This window comes from Peromyscus maniculatus, chromosome 22 (genome assembly GCF_049852395.1).
Source record: "Peromyscus maniculatus bairdii isolate BWxNUB_F1_BW_parent chromosome 22, HU_Pman_BW_mat_3.1, whole genome shotgun sequence".
Lineage (NCBI taxonomy): Eukaryota > Metazoa > Chordata > Mammalia > Rodentia > Cricetidae > Peromyscus > Peromyscus maniculatus.
The window spans coordinates 47,384,468-47,404,118 of NC_134873.1; the positions used below are offsets into that span (position 1 = coordinate 47,384,468).

The window sequence follows — 19,651 nt, forward strand, 5'->3', positions numbered from 1 at the left end:
CACATAGCTAGAGATGCAATGGTGTAGAGATAGTCTAAGGAAAGGGACTGGCCTGTGTAGGGGAGTTAAACCAAGGTGTCCACTGGAGGGGGGGGGGGGGGGCATGTAATCTGCTATTCGGCCAACTTCACGGAGACATACACAAGATCACAAGGGACTGAGAAACAGTAGCAAAGGAGAACAAAGAAAATGAGAAAACTGACACAAGGAAACACTAGGAAAACACCTGGAGGTAACCAATGTGTCTGTCCAGAGAAGCCGACAAACAAGAAGAATGGGGGCAAAGCTGGCCTTGGCACTCAACCTCAGAGAAAGGGGCTTCCTCTGCTGTTACCGGGTGGTGGGTTCCAAACGGGGAAAGCTAAAACAGCATAACCTAAGAGGACATGAAGAAAAAGTACAAAATGTTTTTGAACTTTAAAAATTCCACAATGATACAATTTTCTTGTTTCAAAGAGGGGTCTCGCCATGCTCTCCTAGACTCAAGCGGTCCTCACGTCTCAGCATCCCCAATAACTGGCCTACAAGGCATAACCCCAAGTCGGGCTTGAGGGCAGTTTCTGTGAGGCTTAGCAATCTGGGTTGTTCCTGAGGCCTATGAGCTTTATTTAGTCTCACTGACTTGGCTGGCCTACACATTTTTAATGAAAAAAAGCAGGCTCAGATGTAAGAGTTTCATTCCAACGTTAGGATAATTAAGGCATTTCTATTTTTTATCTAAAGGCTCAGAGTACAAAAAGGTTAAGATTAAATACCACAATATATTAGTAAGCAATATATAAACAAAATTAGAAAAGTAAACATGGTAATGATACCTAGATATTTGTTTTCTGGGGAGTGGTGGGGTTGTTTGGTTATTGGTTTTCTTTCTGAGATGATCTTACTACACAGACCAGATGGCTTTACACAGCAATCCTTCCATATCAATACCCTCAGTCCTAAGAGGCATAAGCGACCACACTAGTCTTAGATATTTTTATTTAAATTAAGACTGCCTAGAAACAAAATGTGCAACTAACTTTAGAAAGAACAAGAAGCATGGAAATACTGAGGGTGTGGGCTTTAAAAAAAAGAAAAGAAAAGAAAAATGTTACAGGACTCTGGATCATAACGAGGTTTGAGGACACGATGCCAAAGGCATTTCCTGATGGTCAGAGTTCAATATGTAAGAGGGGGTTGTGGGAAACAATCCTTACTCACCACTACCAAAACACCACCACCCGTCTGCAGCCACTTACTGCAGCGGCATCCAGCAGCAGTTATGAAGCCAGTGGCATCCCTGAAATGAAGCCTGTGAAAATGACCCGGCAGGGAGGGCCCAATGCTCGGTCTGACAAGAACGCAGAAAGGACTTGCTCCAGATGGCGCTTCCTGGTGGAAGTCCCACCGGAGAACCAGCTGGCAGAAAAGGCAGCAGTAGAAAGAGATAGAGTATCACCTGATAACAGTGTACATACTGTACATTTGCTACAGTCGCAGAAAACAAATGTCGCAGATGTCTGAGACACAGGACCTGCCTAATAAAGGTGTCTATGCTGTATATTTACTACAGTCGCAGAAAACATAAATGTCACAGATGTCTGAGACACAGGACCTGCTTTTAAGAATAGAAATTTGCTGGGACAGAATAAACACACATACACATGTTTATATTGAGACATATTCAATAACACTATAAACAAACATGAGATTCGTTCAATTAAGAATGATTTATTAAGTAACTATTATGTGCCAGTCACTCTGCTGGACCTTACAAAATAAAACTTCTCCTCAGTAACTTGGTCTAGCAAAGGAGCAAACATGTAGTCATGAAACCGGGAAAAATAGGTGTCCACCACTAATCTGTGGTAACCAACGTTACAGGTTAATTAGTATGTTTTCTTGTTTTGGTAACACTGTCCAAAGCCCAGAGCATGCTACATAGTCACAGCATTCTTTATATTTCTTCTACATACTTTGATTTCCACAGAATTGTACATGTTCATCAAGAGTCAATTGGACTGGGAGGTGGTGGTGCACACCTTTAATCTCAGCACTCAGAAGGATCTCTGAGTTCGAGGCCAGCCTGGTCTACAGAGTGAGTACCAAGAAAGCCATAGCTGTTACACAGAGAAACACTCTGACTCAAAAAACAAAACAGTCAATTGGTTTTCCTGTCATTGTTATGGTTTAACTGAATTTAATTTCCAGATGACTTACCTAGAAAGAGGGAGGGAAAAGGAAGGGAAGGCAGGAGGAAGGCGGGTGGGATAGGAAGATTCTGGAAAGGCAGAGAAAGAAGAGCTACTAAAAATAATGCTGTCAAAACAGATGTGGGAGAAACAACTGTACAATACTAGGGAAAGGGCCACACAAGTCTTGAGATGTTTGCTTTTAGCGCGCTTCACTGAAGGAAAACCAAATCCAAACATCAGAAACAGCACGTTATAATTGTGGCTTCTTCGGGAATGACAACACAAAACCCTAACTGGTATTTTATTAAACATTTTTATGTGTTCTGCCTGCATGTATGTCTACGCACCATGTGCATACAGTGACCTCAAAGTCCAGAAGGCAGCTGACTCCCTTGGACTGGAGCTGCACATGGTTGTGAGCTACCATGTGGTTGCTGGGAATCGATCTATGGACCTCTGGAAGAGCAGCCAGTGTTCTTACCCACTGAGCCACCTTTATAGCTAGTATTCTTTAAAACAAGTGAAGGGTAAGTAAACCTTGTCTTACACTGACAAATAACTAGACAAATATATTTTAACTTAAAAATGTTAAGATAGTGTTTTAAACATCTTTTCTAGCAACATGAACATTCACCAGTCAGGAACATATTAAATGCTTCGTGTGTGTGTGTGTGTGTGTGTGTGTGTGTGTGTGTGTGTGTGTGTGTGTATTTCTCAAAGTGCACGATACTTCTTTGTGTCTGGAAGCCAAACAATCCTGATGATCAGAATGTAGTAGGCAGAACATTCCTATACGCTGACCAAGTATGAAAGAAAATGAAAATGTCAAAATACTTCTTCCCACTTACTATGCCCAGAATCATGTTCTATGGCATAACATTTATCCTTTCTCACTTTTTAAACCTGTTTATTCAGGCATGATTAATACCTTCTACATATAGTTTTATAAAGATTGAATTTTAAATGTGAAGTCTTTAGCAATGGATCTGACACATGGTACTCAACAAGCAAAATATTGCTTATAAGGGCAGGGCAATAGTGGTGCACACCTTTAATCCCAGCACTCAGGAGGCAGAGGCAGGCAGATCTCTTTGAGTTCAAGGCCAGCCTGATCTACAGAGCTAGTCCCAGGATAGGCTCCAAAATACACAGAGAAACCCTGTCTTGAAAAAAAACACAAAACAGTTGTTGTTGGTGGTGCACACTGGTGGGATTTGCTGAGAAAACAAAACAGAATGTTTTGCCGGCGGTGGTGGCACACACCTTTAATCCCAGCACTTGGGAGGCGGAGGCAGGTAGATCTCTGTGAGTTCAAGGCCAACCTGGGCTACAGCATGAGTTTTAGGAAAGGCGCAAAGCTACACAGAGAAACCCTGTCTCGAAAAACCAAAAAAAAAAAAACAAAAAAAGAAAGAAAGAAAGAAAGAAAATATTGCTTCTAGGGTGAAGAAAACAGCAATCCAAGTGGTGTGTGTGCTGGTTTCACAGAGGACAGATGCCTTCTCTGACTAGTCCTACTCTTTCCAGTTCATTAAGTGTGCTGACCCAGATCTCCAGGCTCTTCCTTGGTCCCTCCTCTTAGCTTTATAGGAATCCACATTCCTTAGGAGCAGGTTTGGGCTGTGCCTATAATTTAAGCTCCTTTGCTCACAGCACAGCCTTCTCATTTAGAAAGCATAAGCAAAACAAAACAAAACAAAACAGAGAGAGGACAACTCAGACTGTGCCGTACTTTTCCATCAAGTGAAACTGGTATCAATCACCTTATGGAATCTGACATCATGTTTTTTCTCCAAAGTAGATATACTGGTATTGGATCCAATTTCTAGCTCATGCAAATGAGGGCTAATGGAGCCTGTGTGATCATCGGTGGTGAGACATTCCCTCTGGCCCTTCCTTGGAAAGGATCTCTCTGGTGTATTTATGCCAAGAACGACTTGCCACACCCAGAACTTACTCAAACTTCCTGAGCTTCACCTTCCATGGCTCCCACCTAGTCCCTTGCTTTTCTTCCCACTTCATCTCCTGAACAAAGTACTCCTTTTTCATACTGCTTCCAGCTGACTATGCAATACGATTTCCTTCTAATCAATACTTTCTAATATCCATCATCTTGTTCAGATAAAGTTATGTAACGAAGGTTAAACCTTATTACCTTAACTCTCTGCATAAAGAGCAAACACACAGTTGGCATACTTAACTATTCTGTCCTCACACAGCATACAGAAAACTGGCAAAGAAAACCTAATAACCAAAACATTGTACAAGTTTGATGTCTGATCAACATACAGACCATACTAAACTATACACACTGAATCTAATTATACTACTAGCCTTGGAACAAACTCAAAGTCTCCAAATTTGAGCGGTTTTTAAAGAAAACAGGGTTTATTTCAGTATTCCCTACACAAAAAATAAAACTGTCTGTTTCGACTCCAACACTGCATAGAAGAAGCAGGTATGGAGGCACACACCTGTAATCCCAGCAAGGGAGGCAGGAAGGAGGATCAGAAGTTAAAGGTCATCCTCCAGGACAGAGAATTTTCAAGATTTTCAAGATCGGGGATGGGGTGGAGGAACAACCTGCAGATAATATACTTCAATACTTCTGAGGAACACAAATTATTTAAGACTTACCTTGAGTCCCTAACTATATCATTTATTCACTATATCATTAAGTATCCAACTTGAAATAAAAAAAAACTTTTCAAGTGATGAGAATTCAAACTGTAGTAGGCATTCAAAACATATGTAACCATAAATCTTATCATCTACTTGGTTCTTTGAAATCAGAAGCAACTACAAAGAAAAAAATAAAAAAGGAGGGTTTGGTAGAGCAAACAGGACCTGGGCTAGAGACTAAGACTCAGTTCAAACTAAGTCTATACCAACTGAGACTATTTATTAAGGACAAAATATCCTTAGTCTAAAGAAGGCGACAGAAAGTAAATAGAAACACAGGGTTGGGAGAGAAGCTCTAGAATTCTACAATTGCAAATGCTTCAATAAAACATTCAGATTATTATACTAACATCCTGTAAGATGAAAAATGTGTGCAGCTTTCCTCCTGTCTGCCAGGGCTCCTGATTTCTCTCTTCCCCTGTCTCATCTTTCTCAGCTGCTCTCTTTCCCTGTGTCCAGTGCACACAAGCATAGCACTATCCACTACGGCATCTCTAGCCTAGTCCGTTAACATCAACACCTCGTAGTTCTCAAACTACTACATACAGTGCAGAGCATAAGCAGCCCCTATGACAACTTCACCACTTAGCTTCTAAAACTTGTCCAACAGGTAATATAAGTTAATGCATTCTGTCCAGAGGCATCAACCAAGTAGAGCTAACCACTTGTCAGACTATCAGTACACACCTACAATATTATACACTCCATTTCTACCACATTTATTATAGTGCGCACACGTACACACACACACACACACACACACACACACACACACACGCACACACACACGCACACACGCATGCACACGTAAACTCACAAAAGCATGCTCCAGTGTGTATTAGTGGAAATTAGAAGACAATTCTCAGGAGGTGGTTCTTCAAACTGGCTGGCAGGTTTAGGAGCAAGCACCTTTACAGGTGAGCTACCTCACCGGCCCATACTTCCTATTTCTTAAACCCTTATCTACCCTGCTTGGTTTATATGTTATCAGCAACATTTTATAAGTAAAAGAGAAACCTACAAAAACTGCAGACCGTAAGTGACAGAGCTGTGTGGCCCTAAGGCCACATCCGCACTGCTAACTTATGACGGTCAAAGACTGTGTCACCATTTGGAGGGGCAACCACCCAGGTGTAAGAATTGTCAAGGACCCCAACGGCAAGTTATTTTTTTGTTTTGTTTTAATGGCCCAAACTGAAACTTGGACACCATTAGTTGTATTCATAAATCAAAAAGCAAAGGGATATCTGGCCAGATTATTTGGTCTCTCAGACACTTCTCCAAGACTACAGAGAGAAGAATTTTGTTTTAAATTCTGCCAAAAGCACAAATATTTTAGAGGGAAACTGTGGGTCTCCCCCTACTACTAGAATTCAAAGAAATGTGAATAGAGAAATTGAAATTTAGATGTGATGGTGCATAACCCCAGCACCCAGCAGACAGAGGCAGGAGTCTGAGGCTAGCCTGGGCTACAGAGCAAGGCCTTGTATCTAAGAAAAACCAAAACAAACAAACAACAAAAAAAGAAAGTTTAGGATTAAACAGGCATATCTCTTGATGTAAGGGAGTGCTCTGAGGATTGTTTTTCCCAAGGTACATATTGAGGACATTCTTATTAGATTTTGAAACTAAGATCAGAGAATTCAGCAACTTTTTCTACTGCAAACAGCTAAAAATTCTGGACAAATATTATTGCAATTTTATTTAAAGCAACATAAAATTGACAAAATAGCAGAAAGTTATCTGGTCAAAATTACAGAGAATGAGAACCCCATGAGGTCAGGAATAAAGGCTTTTGCATACAGACCAACCAGAATGTATCAGCTCATCAGTCTGAATGATGACAAGAGACCGAAGGGCAAAAATCCCACAGCCCAGACCACCCAGAGTGGACAGTGGGCAGGTGACACAGTTCACATTTGGGAAAGACACTAAAAGGCTTATAACCACCAGGCAAAGACAGTGAAGTGTGTTTGGTCTCCAACCCCTGTACAACCCAGTTCTCCTCAGATGAGTGGTTCAAGCAACGACTTCTGTTTAAAGTGGTAGTGAACTAGTTAGTGATGCCTCCAATTACCAGTCATCTACCAAAAATAAATGCAAAACCTTTGGAAATTCAGATCAATCTTATACTTTTCCAAGGATAGAGAGCGCCAGCACACAAAGACAAGCCAAACCCACAAAGGAACAAGTCACTGGGAGCAAGGATTAACAGGAACAATCCACCTTAAACCTAGGAACTGCAGAGACACCAACTAAAAACGGCACACACTAGGGCTAAAAAGATCCGTTCTGGAAACACTTGCAAAGACTATGGCACCATCAAAGAACAAGAACCAGATTACAAAAGGAACCAAAACGAAGGTCAACAATAACCCAAGCTAAAACTCACTGCATAGCCACAACAGACCGAACGGGACTGCACAGGGAAGTGATGGACTGAAAGGTAAGTCAGAATACATGAACCAGAGTAAAGGGTGGAGACAGAAGACGGAAAATATAAAGCAAGAGGAGAGGGGAGACCTAAGATACATGCATGCATACTCAGAAACCCAACAGGGAAAAAAATGAACCGAGGGCCTATCTAAAAAAATCATAGCCAGGCTGGGCGGTGGTGGCGCATGCCTTTAATCCCAGCACTTGGGAGGCAGAGCCAGGCAGATCTCTGTGAGTTCAAGGCCAGCCTGGGCTACCAAGTGAGTTCCAGGGAAGGCGCAAAGCTACAGAGAAACCCTGTCTGGGAAAAAAAAAAAATCATAGCCAGATAGTCTGTGAGAGAATCAGATTTAAAGAGTATAATAAAATTCTGAATAAACAGAAATCCATACTCTGGGGAAACAAAAAAAGTCAATGAAATACAAAATACCAAAAACAGAAAAAATGTAAATGCAGCTAACCAGAAAGCAGCAGAACACATTAAAATCATTTTTTAGATAAGGAGAAAAACAGCAAGTATGACTATGACTGATCACTTCAGAAGCTTTCGGGGACAAAAGGAGACACTGAGGCTGAGGTTAGCTCAGTGGCAGAGGTGTGCTTAGCGTGTGCCAAGCCCTGGGTTGAATCTAAAGGAAGAGGACAAAGGAGGGGGGAGGTGGCAGAGGAGGTGACGAGTCTTTAAAAAAAAGAAAAAGCCTGTCAAAACATCTGGAGGCAAAAGTGACAGGGCTGGTACAAAACTTACTTCATTCCTGGTCACTTAACCTCTCCTGGTACTTAAAAAGTTTGGAGTGCCTTCCAAAGTTCATCCCACCTCAAAGATCACTCTGTCATTATATATTTCAGTCAGTAGGAGGTGATTCAAATGATAATAGGCTACTGCCTAAAAATAAAATGCTAGCTATCACCAGAAAGAACAATGGAAATTAACAGAAATTATATCTCATGTTCTATAAAAAGCCATCCATATACTGAATGCCAACACATGTTGAAAACTGCCAAACTTCTTTATACATACTGCATGTGTCTGTGTGTGTGTGAGAGAGAGACAGAGACAGATAGAGAGAGACAGAGAAAGAGAGAGAGAGAGACAGACAGAGACAGACAGAGAGAGAGAGAGAAGCAGGGACAGAAAGACAGAGAGAGGATAGAATAGGAAAAAACTAAGCATTTATTGCCAATCTCTGTTGCATATTAGAACGACATAGAAACTCAAAAAAGTGCTACTGCTAGGACCTAATTTTTATGATTCTGATTTAATTGGTTAAGCCCAGAGAACAGGTGCCCCAGATTATTCTAAGATCGCCATTAAGGTTGAGAAACACTCAACTGAAATGACAAATAAAAGGATATGTTTTAAAAGAGTAAAATCCCTGTAATAGTTTCAAAGTATAATTAAAGATTATGAAATTATCAAGGGTATGAATAAAATTAAAAACCTATTCACAAAATGATATAATGAGGGTTCATTTTTTTCCAAACTTAAAAGTAGTTTAAAGAGAAAGATAAAGCAGGTGGTTAGTTTTATAAGATGGTTAGTAAACGTACACAATTTGTTATTCAGGATGTAAGTGACGGTATTCACTAAAGTTTAGCCACATGGTAGGATGTTGAGAAAAGCAAGTTCATTTGTAGTATATAACCAGTTTTGAGCAGATTCCTGTCAGACGGCTTTAATGCCAGCACCAGACCCAGAATATCAGACTTCACGGTCTCAGAAGGCACCATCACGCTCTGGTTCAAGTTTATGACTAAAGATTATCCTTTTCTCAAAGGCAATAAATGGGAGTGAAAAGTAAAATTGTGTATTTCCTACAACTCACTCAGCACCTATCTAACACATAATCTCACTTAATTCTCACAAGGTAATTGATTATTCTCACCTTACACTGGAGGAAATTAAGGCTCTGAGAGGTCAAACTTTATGGCAAATATGTATTATAGGCATGAAACATAATAGTAAACTTAGAGTATGGATTTATTAACGGGTCTATGTCATGGCTGCACCTCGTGATATGGGAAATAATTACCATAATTAACAAAAAAGCGGTCATTTTTAAAGTTCATACATTTTTCATTTAAATGCTCAGTAAATGTCAGCTGTCTTACGAAGGTGCTAGGTAGCAATGTATGTGGATTGCTTTCAGTTCCCTTTTCCTTAAACCTCACATTCTATCCCTTAGCACACCTGGCTAGTTGTCAGGATTCCTGTGTTCAGAAGCTAACTATACTTTGGTGATACATCAACAAGATGTATATGCAAAAAGCCTCACCACTACCACCCATTCTCAACTCAAGCCTCGATTAATCAGAACACTCTCGCTGCTCCTTCTACCCACCCCCCTGAGCCTCTTCTGAATTCCTGCCAGGGGTCCCTTATTGAAGATGCTCCTTTTTGCAAACCATTCCAATGGTTACCCAACCCTCAGAGGTAAAACCCAATGGTTGTTGTTTTCTTGGTCCTGGGGCCTGAAGCTGGAGCCTTGCATATTCTGGGCAAATGCTACCACTGAGCTGTAATCTCAGTCCTCTTTTGACTCTTTATTTGAAACTAGCCTCACTAAGCAGCCCATGTCATCATCCTTGAATTCACTCTATGCCCAGGCTGGCCTTGAACTTGTAACCTTTCTCCCTAAAACTGCCAAGCAGCTGAGATTACAGGCCGCCAGGCCCTGCCAAAATCCAAAGCCTTTCTAACAGGCAGGAGCCAGTACCTTCCTCAGGTATCATTTCTCCCACTCCTCCTCTGCTCCAGGCACGTTGCTTCATGTGGGTCTTTTGATATCCTAAGCATCCTCCCTTCTCCTGGCCGGTTCAACTCTTTCTGGACCTTAGGGATAGCCTTGGAAAGTTCCAGCTCAAATGACACTCTGTCCCTGAAGACTTACTTCCTGCCCCTTTACCTTACCAGAGCATGTAATACTAATGTAACAGGTATTCATCACTGTTTACCTGACCCCATGATTTAAATTTCACAAGATAAGATCTGGTATCTTCTCCATGCCTAGAACAGGATCTGGCATGAATTGTGTACTTCAAAAATATTTGCTAAATGAAATATAGATCATTAGTGCCAAACCCCAGATTCATAAACACTCCAGCACAGACCTCTCCTACTTAATCTAAGCAGTTCTAGCACTCTCAGGTAGAGACCTGAGCCTCCTCCACTCCCACACAGACATCATCAAAATCTAGGATGACTTGATTTACATGCTTGCTTTCCTGTAAGATAATTTTCAAACTACTAAACCTCAGGTTCCTATTACTTCATAACATGCTCCACATTTGCTGCTGAATCTTCTCTCATGCTGTTCTAAGAAAGTCAATCTCCCTCTCCCATGACAGTCTGAGTCTCCTACCTACTGTGTATGTACTGTCTTACTAATTAGGATGCACGCGTCTCTGGGGTCTCCAGCACAATGTCTCATCCATGGAAAACAGTCTCAAATATTATTAGTATTCTTCAATTCCTTTCTTGAACTCAGGAATACCTTGATGTTCTTTATTCCCTCATGAATCACCAACGCTCAAGGGAGCGGGGGGAAAGACCTATTAGCTATCATGGCTAAGGAGGAAATAAGAGACAAAAAAATGTTTTTGATGTGACTGCTTTCTCACTCCCAACATCTAAAGGAGGGAGGAAGTGGCAAAGGCCGCCCAGACAGATGAGAACTTGGATTGCCTTTCACAACTCAGCCCTGACAACTTGAAAGAGCAGGACTGACAGGTTCCTGAGGGGACAAATGAGACTGAATCTTAAAGACACTTCTGTTGACTTTGGTGTTAATGACTTCAGAAGAGATTTAGAAAACTATAAGGACACAGACAGACAGACAGACACATGTGTCATCACAACTCATCTGACTCCTTTACTCCATACTGTTTTTTCTAGAAAAAGCCCAATGGCACATAAAGGGAAAACCAAATTTAATGGTGATCTAAAGTATGTTGGGTTTTTTTGTTTGTTTGGTTTGGTTTTTCAAGACAGGGTTTCTCTGTGTAGTTTTGGTGCCTGTCCTGGATCTCGATCTGTAGACCAGGGTGGCCTCGAACTCACAGAGATCCGCCTGGTTCTGCCTCCCGAGTGCTAGGATTAAAGGCATGTGCCATCACCACCCAGCAAGTATTTTTTTTTTTAATTTTCAATTCTGTTAATAAATGGCACAAAGACTATGCATTATTACAAACCATCCAACAACAACAACAATAATAATAATACTTATGCTTAGGAAACATTCTATTTTTAATTTTTTATTTATTTACTTTTGGTTTTTCGAGACAGGGTTTCTCTGTAGCTCTGGCTGTCTGGAACTTGCTCTGTAGACCATGCTGGCCTCGAATTCACAGAGATCAGCCTGCCTCTGTCTCCTGAGTGCTGGGGTTCAAGGGGTGCACCACCACTGCCCCGCTTATTTTATGATTTTTTTTTAAACTTTATCCAGAACATTTCATTTTATCGTAGCATAAATCAAAAGATGCTATAAAAAAAATCATGTTCTTAATATAAGCAAGAACAGGAAACTTACCTGAAGGAATTTGGATATGTGCACAAAAATTAAAGATTGATTAAATTTAGAGATGAACTGTAAAATTTCAGCATCAGAGAGAACAGAATGAACAAAGGTAAGAAGGGCTGGAAGTCCCCAAGTTCCCACACACAGCAAGGTAAACACAGTTTAACTGCTTGTTTTTAATAATATTACTGTTATTTGTTTTACATTCCGTAAACTAGAAAATATACTAAAATCTGAGCAGATACAAAAAGCATTTCTAGCAACCTTGCATTGGTTAGACCTGCCTTCAATAGAGCCTTGAACCTGAACTCCATAAGCTCAACTACAGAACGCACTGCCAGCAAAGGTAAATGTCTAAGCATTCGATTTCTCTGTGTGTACTCTCTCATTTGGTTGGGTACAAGACCAGTCATCATGAGAAAACTTACAAATAGCAGAGTGGCAACTTAACAGTAAGGTGTGAAAAAGTCACCGAACGTAACTGTAGAAACTGAAGAAATCATACAGGCTAATCAATCCCTCACTTCACTCAACTGCCCACACCTACCTCCCAGAAGCTATGCTAGCTAAAATAGCGCCCTTCCACACTCTACTCCTGTATTCTTCTTTTGCCTCGCAGAGGTAACTCCAGGCCAGATCAGACAGCTGTATTCACTGACTGTTAGCCTTCGGACTAAAAAGAAGCGCCACAAGGCAGCAGCCTTTCAGTTTGGTTCATCTGGAGTGTGTATGTTCATCTGGAGTCGATGGGCCACAAGCGTGTGCTGCGTACGTAAATGATAAGACCGAAGCCCAGAGAGGTCATAGGATTTCCTCAAGGTCACAAAGCTAGCACAGCCTTTAATATAGACCTATTTACTATAACCTTGCCTGTTCGCTCCTTCCTCACCAAAGGTGAGGGGCCTGAACCTCACCAAAGCAGTGTGCTGCTGCTGCTGCTGCTGCAAAGGAGTTATCTTCATCAGAGTTCTCTTTCTCTGTTTCTTGTGCCAAAAGGGGGGGGGGGGGGTACCAAAAAAGTAACACACTTCAAGTGCTTCCCAAACTTAACCTTGCACTCAAATTTCATAACCATACGGGATTAGCCCATAAAACAGAGAGGCACAACCACTCACAGCTCTTTGAGTTCCTTTGAAAATGAGTGTGTGTGTGCGTGTTTTACAAGTTTTATGAACAGCCACTGGAAACCTATTTAACAACTCAGAATGGCCAGTGAAGTATTAACCTTTCATTCTTCTCTGGCCCACAAGAGCTCCCCTCTGTTAGATAGGCTTTATCTTGAAGATTATGCAAGCAGGCAACGTAACACCGAAGCCCCTTTAGTTCCTTATAAAGTACATGCATGTCAATCTTGCAAAACACTGAGCAGAGAATCAACTCTTGGGAAGTTTTAAGATCCTGTGAATAGGTGCCATTTCAGACTCATCTGACTCCCAGTAGTTCCTTCCTTCACCGAAAACCTGCGTTATCTAAACAAAATGCGAGACCAGACAAAGGGGGCAGAAAGGCGGTGAAGAAACATTTTCAGACAGAACACTGGAGCTGATACTGTTAGTAACACTCGAGCCCCACGCCAGCTTTTCGCAGAGAGCCAGGGCCTCACTGATACAACTTGTGTTGTCTCCTCTGGTCACCTTCCTTGCAGAGAGAGCAGTCCCCTGCCAAAACCTTGTGCGGGGAAGGTCTCTAGACCTAGGGTGCATCACGGCTGAGCCAGGATGACCTGCTCAGAGTCTCTCCAAACTACTGTCAACCCAATCACTAAACCGAAAGGGACAACCCATGATGTGGCACGGCAAACACTTGAAAGGAACACGGGAGTGAAGAGTGGGAAACAGCCGATGAACAGGCTCCGGGAGGGGAAATGCATCAGGACAGGGAGTAGGAAACAGGGTCTAGGAAATGGGGTCAGCAGAAGCCAAAGGTGACTGGAGGAAAGGGGATGAGATTCTGGCAGTGATGGGCGCGAGGCAAGGGGGAGGGGCCGCGAGCGGGCTGGGGGGAGGGGGCGACGGGTCCGGGGCGGGGCGGAAGAGAGAGAAGAGGCGGGATGAAGATGGCCAGGCCGGGAGGGTCTTTACCTGCAGCTCCGCCCGCTCCACCTCCCACTGGGCTCTCTCCACCTCGAAGCGGGCCCATTCGTGCTGCAGGAAGTGCAAGATCCCGGGGAGGCTGTACTGAGCTCGGGCCGCCCCCGCCGCAGCCGCCCCGTCTCCGGCCGCTGCAGCCTCCGCCAGAGGCCCGAGCCCCTTAGCACCGCCAGCGCCCGGGTGGTTGTTGCTGAAGAAGACGCCGGGACCCGCCTGCTCGTCCATGGCGTCCGCACGAACCCCGGGGAGCTCTGCCTAGGCGCCCAGCCGCGGCGGCAAACTGCGGCGGCCAGCTCTGCCTCCGCCCTCCGCCGCTCCCCGCCCACACCCCAGTCAGCAGGGAGCAGCCGCCTGGGCGCGGGGGCCGGGCGAGCCCGTGACGGGCCGGGAAGTGGGTCAACTGCGGCCCGCGGGGCTTGCCGGGAAATGTAGTCCCGGGGCGTGGCGGATCCAGCCGCCTGTGGGGCTGCGCCTCTCCGAGGCGGGGCTGGAGCCACGCCCCTTCCCCCCCGCGCCACGCCCTCCCCTCGGGGCTGCGCGGGTTTCCTCTCCCGCGGTGCGGCGGGGCGATGCCTTTGGGGCCGAGCCGCCGCCGCAGGCTCCCTTCACGCGGAAGTTCGCGGGTGGCGCTCCCTGTTGCATACTCACACGCGGAAGTTATCACGCCGAGTACCAGCCCCAGCTGCACACATTTTAGGGCTTCCTGGTCGTCTTGTTAAGAAATAGGCTCAAAGCAAGCCGTCCGGTCGGGCCGCTCCCCCGCCGCCCATTTATTTGGGGGTTCATCGGAGCCCGGACACCCCTGGACCCCCGGTCACGATCGCGCCTGCCCTCCTTTCCCCGAGGGGCTCGATCTTGTTGACAGATCGGTTTTCGTTTAGGAGGCTGCTCTCTGGTGCTCTTGTCTCTCCGCTGAGATTCGACATTTGCAGTTTTGGAGGGCTTCTTCCAAATTCTACTTTTTTAACACTTTAATCTGAAATACTGGCATGGAAGCCCCCCTTTCTCTGTAGTAATCCTTCGGTAAATCCCGTGAAAGTTTTAGATCTCCAGTAACAAGTGCTGCTTGTTCAAATCTCATTCTCCCCGTCCTTGCCGCACAGTTTTCACTCGGTTCACTTGAACAAGTATTTTATTGTCAGTTGGATTCCGTGCCGGGAATATTAAAGATAGATGTCACAGTTCTTGTCATCAAAAGGAGATTGACATACATGGAGAGTCACAGAGCCCTAACGGCTACACTCGGCAGGAACAAAGTCCCTTTTTGCTCCACTGTTCTCCTGAATACCCAGAAACCTCTCCCTTTTCACTTGTCGCTTTCCCAATTTCTTGGGCAATTGAACTTTAGCACCAAAGGCACACCAAAACCTTTTCCTTCTAAGTGACTTGCCAGTCACTCTCTGAGCTCCCTGATAACTATTATCACTAAAAATTCACACTACACCGACGGGAGAAAGGAAGATGTCTGAAGAACATTTCAGAAGTGAAAATGATATTAAGTAATTATTTCATTGTCACTCTAACAAGAAGTTCGTGGTCTTGTTTTGTTCCGATGGGCATGGGGGTGGTAAAATGGTCAAGATATAAGCTGGTGAGTGACTTTGCAAGGGAAGGACATCCTGTCCTTGTCCTCTCTCTGCTCCCCGGTCTTCCCATGGAGACCAGTGAAAAGGACAGGAAATACATTGTATCTGCTCTGGTTGCAAATAGCAATGGCCAGCCCTCTTCTCTCGGTTACTGAATGTTTCTGCTTTGTGAATTCATTCTTTACTATCATAAAAAGTTGATCCAGGCCCGGCCAAATTCCTTCTGTCATAAATTATTTTAGCTCTTAAATGTCCTTTGAGATCCAGCCCGATCCTCTCATTCACAGCTCAAGAACTTGAGACTGTCCTCAATGAGACCTTGAGTGACTGATTACTGCCCAAACTAGTACCCAGAATCCTGCCTGCCAGTTCAGTGACCTTAAAAAAAAAAAAGTTTAATGGGGACTTACATTGGTACACTCCTGAGGCAGAGACCAGCCTGGTCTACAGAGTGAGTTCAAGGACAGCCAGGGCTACACAGAGAAACCCTGAATCAATCAATCAATCAATTAATTAATCAATTAATTAAATTAAAAACAGGTTGATTCCTCTCTTATTATATATGTCAGAGAACCAAGGAAACAAGTTTTTTTTTTCATCTGAGGGATTAAAGTAATTTTATAAATTTAAATGTCAAGAATCTGGTCCCCCCTCCCCCCCCATAACAGAAGACTTTTCAGACAAGACGGTTGCTTTAAATTGATTCATAGAAGACTAAAACTCACAATTAAACGTATGGGCAGTAAGGCAGGGAGGACAGTTCCATCAGTAAAGTGCTTGCCATGTAAACGTGAGGAACTGAGTTTGGGTCCACAGCACCCACAGAAAAACCAGGTGTAGACAGCCACCTACAACCCCGGTACTGGGAGAGGGTGGGGAATGTGGAGGTGGAGACTGGTGAATCCATGGTGTTCGTTGCCAAAAGGATGAACTCTAGGTTCAGTAAAAGACTCCTGTCTCAATAAATAAATAAATAAATAAATAAATAAATAAATAAATAAATAAATAAATAAATAAAAGACTAAAATAAAATGAAGGTGGGGATTAATCAAGAAATACTTGTAAATTTCACACAATTGCACACACACATGCACACACACGCACATGTACACGTGCACACACACACACACATATGCTTCCCCAAAATAGAGATATCCTGGACTACTATGAATACATACTGAAACATTATTTTAATTCATATTTAACTTCATTATTCAATAACTTCTTTGCTTTTGAGTATGTATTTACGATCAAAATGGTATTGATGGTCCGTATCATAGAAATAACATTGAATAAGTCACAATATTAGGAGTAGTAGTAAGATGGTATTATAAAACCTACTTTCACTTAAAAGATCTGCATGTGATGGTATTTTGTTGGTAGTTTAACAAAAAAAAAACTATATTTAAACAAATTTTAAGGTTCTTTTGCTTTAACGTAAGGCCCATGGATCCCATATTTTCCTCCTATATGAGTTAGATTCTGAAACTGTGTGTGGGTGTGTGCGTATGAGTGAGTGCATGTGTGTGTGTGTGTGTTTTGTGTATGCACACACACACTTGCTGCTCACGTCTGGAGGTCAGAGCATAACTTATGGAGTAGATTCTCTTCTTTCAGCATGTGGATCTCTGGGGTGGAACTCAGGATGTGTGTCATACTTGGCAAGTAGTGCCTCTTTCTACCCGCTGAGCTTTCTCACTGATCCAATTCTCTCATTTTTATTAAAGCATAACATTTGTCTTACAGAATAACTGAGGTTATATAGGAGAATGAATTTAGACCTTTAACATAGTACCTACCATATGGCATATACTGAATAATCATAGCTATTTTTATAATACAGTTCACAAGACTAACTGAAATTTACACACACACACACACACACACACACACACACACACACACACACACACCACACACTTAAGGTCCTGGTAAATGCCAGGGCCCTCATAATTATTTGTTGCCCTTTTGCATTCCTAGAGTTAAAATAATCCTAAAACCAACAAGACTAATGCTTTAAGCTAACCCCTAAGCCTCCAACAAAACTCACTGTGGTGTTGGCTTCCCGATATTTTCATTATACAATAAAGCCTAACATGAAAAATAGTCTCTTTTCCGAGCACACAGAGCAACTGTGCAGGTGTTGACTCATGTGTCAATATAAGCAGCTTAAGGTGAAAATGGGAACTGCTAACAGGGTACTTAGAGGGTAGAAGCGTTTGTTACGTTTGGGTTATCCATGTATGCTTTGTAGGATCATTACATTTCTGTAAAATGACAACTCATCTGATCTTTTTTTTTCTTTCTGTTTTTCATTAAAAATGAGTGGCTGCTTTTCCCAAGCTGTGCAAAATGACCAGTTATTCAGGTTTCCCAGAAAGGCTTCAAATTGAACTTGATGGCTCTTTCAGAGTTCTGGGCAGAAAAAAGGAAATTGCCTGGGTGGAAAGAAGCCTCCGAAAGGACAAAAATCACGTTGGAGAACAGGAACTTGCAATAAGCCATTGTCTGTTCACCTCTGCTACCATCTATCCTGTCCATCTCTGTCCCCTCTCCTTCCTGCCTACTGTCCTTTGTCAGGGAGCTTGTTCCCGCATCCAGCTTCCCGTGGACTCCCCACATGCGATGCCTAGACCTGCAGTTTGCTAGTGACTGAGTTGTGGAAACACCCAGTAGACACTGAGAATGAAGGAGTTCTAGCATCTGAAAATTCCCCAGGAGTCCAGGAATTAAATCCCATCCTGAATCCGTGATAGGATAGGGAAATAGCCTTTATTAGTTATTACTGCAGTCATTTTTTTTTTTCAGAGCCGAGGACCGAACCCAGGACCTTGTGCTTGCTAGGCAAGCGCTCTAGAGTTAAATCCCCAACCCCCAGTGACTATTATTTTGGGGGCAAATTTTAAGTTAGAAAGTTGACTTACTTTAGTTTTAAAATTATCATTTGGGGCCAGAGAGATGGTTCAGCAGTGAAGAGCACATACCGCTCTTCCAGAGGACCCCAGTTTGATTCCCAGAACCCACATCAGGAATCTCACATCCATCTGTAACTAGAGGTCCAGGGGGAGACACCACCCTGGCCTCAGTGGGCATTTGCACTCACCTGCATAGGCACACACATGCGTAATTGAAAACAATTTAAAATTAAACTAAATTCATTTTACTTAATAAGTTTAACTGTAAATTTCATTTCAAATGTTTTAGATAACCTATAAAAGGAGTAATTAAAAGAGACAAGTGAGAGTTAGCAGTATATTATAGGAGTGATCCTTTTGAATCTTGGATAACAAAGCAAACACATTATCTATTTTTATTTTACTGGTCAGTGTTTGATACTTTGTGGTAAAAAGATCTCTTATCAGAATAAAATTACATCTCTTTTAAGAATTCATTATTTTTTTTTAGAATTCATTAATAAGTTAAAATTAATTTTAGTTTTGTGATGGCTGATAAGTAGAGCAATAAACACTTCAAGGCTACAGCAAGATTACTTCAATCCATATAAACATTGAACACAGAGCAGCCTAAAGTGATTACACAGTTCTGAAGCTGTAGCAAGCCTTCTCTTGGAATAGTCATGGTGCTCAACCTCAGAATTCACTTCAGCAAACAGATTAGGTCTTGATCATACTCATATATATAACATATATGTATGCATATAATATGTATATATACACACATATATGTTTGTTTAGTTGTATCTTCTGTATATGAATGTTTTGCCTGCATTCAACACATGCGTGTCCATAGAGGCCAGAAGAAAGCATCAGATTCCCTGGAACTGCAGTTACAGAGGGTTATGAACCACCATGTGGGTGCTGGGAACCACAGCCAGGTCCTCTAGAAGAGCAAGTGCTCAAACCAGCTAAGCCATCTTTCCAGCCCCTCATCACATTTTCCTCTTCCCTCCTCAACCCCCGGCTTTGCTTGATACCGCTTCTCATTTAAAAACTTGCAATGAGCTAGGCTGTGGTGGTGCTCACCTTTAATCCCAGTACTCGGGAGGCAGAGGCAGGCAGATCTCTGTGAGTTCGAGGCCAGCCTGGTCTACAGAGCGAGATCCAGGACAGGCACCAAAACTACACTGAGAAACCCTGTCTCGAAAAACAAAAACTAAAAAAAAAAAAACTTGCAATGAGCAGAGGCTCTTCTCAAAGTGAGTGTGT

At 42.7% G+C, this 19,651-nt stretch overlaps 1 protein-coding gene across 2 annotated transcripts in view; it reads right to left on the reverse strand.

Annotated features, from left to right (window-relative positions):
- Nucleotides 1-14,235, reverse strand: part of Strn (striatin) — an 84,133-nt gene extending 69,898 nt beyond the window's left edge. Inside the window, exon 1 of one of the 2 annotated variants that reach the window (XM_016003429.3) lies at nucleotides 13,891-14,235. In XM_016003429.3, coding sequence (XP_015858915.1) covers nucleotides 13,891-14,124 — 234 coding nt within the window. In that variant the 5' untranslated portion in view covers nucleotides 14,125-14,235. The remainder of the gene's footprint in view (nucleotides 1-13,890) is intronic. The other variant, XM_006984844.4, reaches the window with a different exon arrangement.
- Between the last annotated feature and the right edge of the window lie 5,416 nt (nucleotides 14,236-19,651).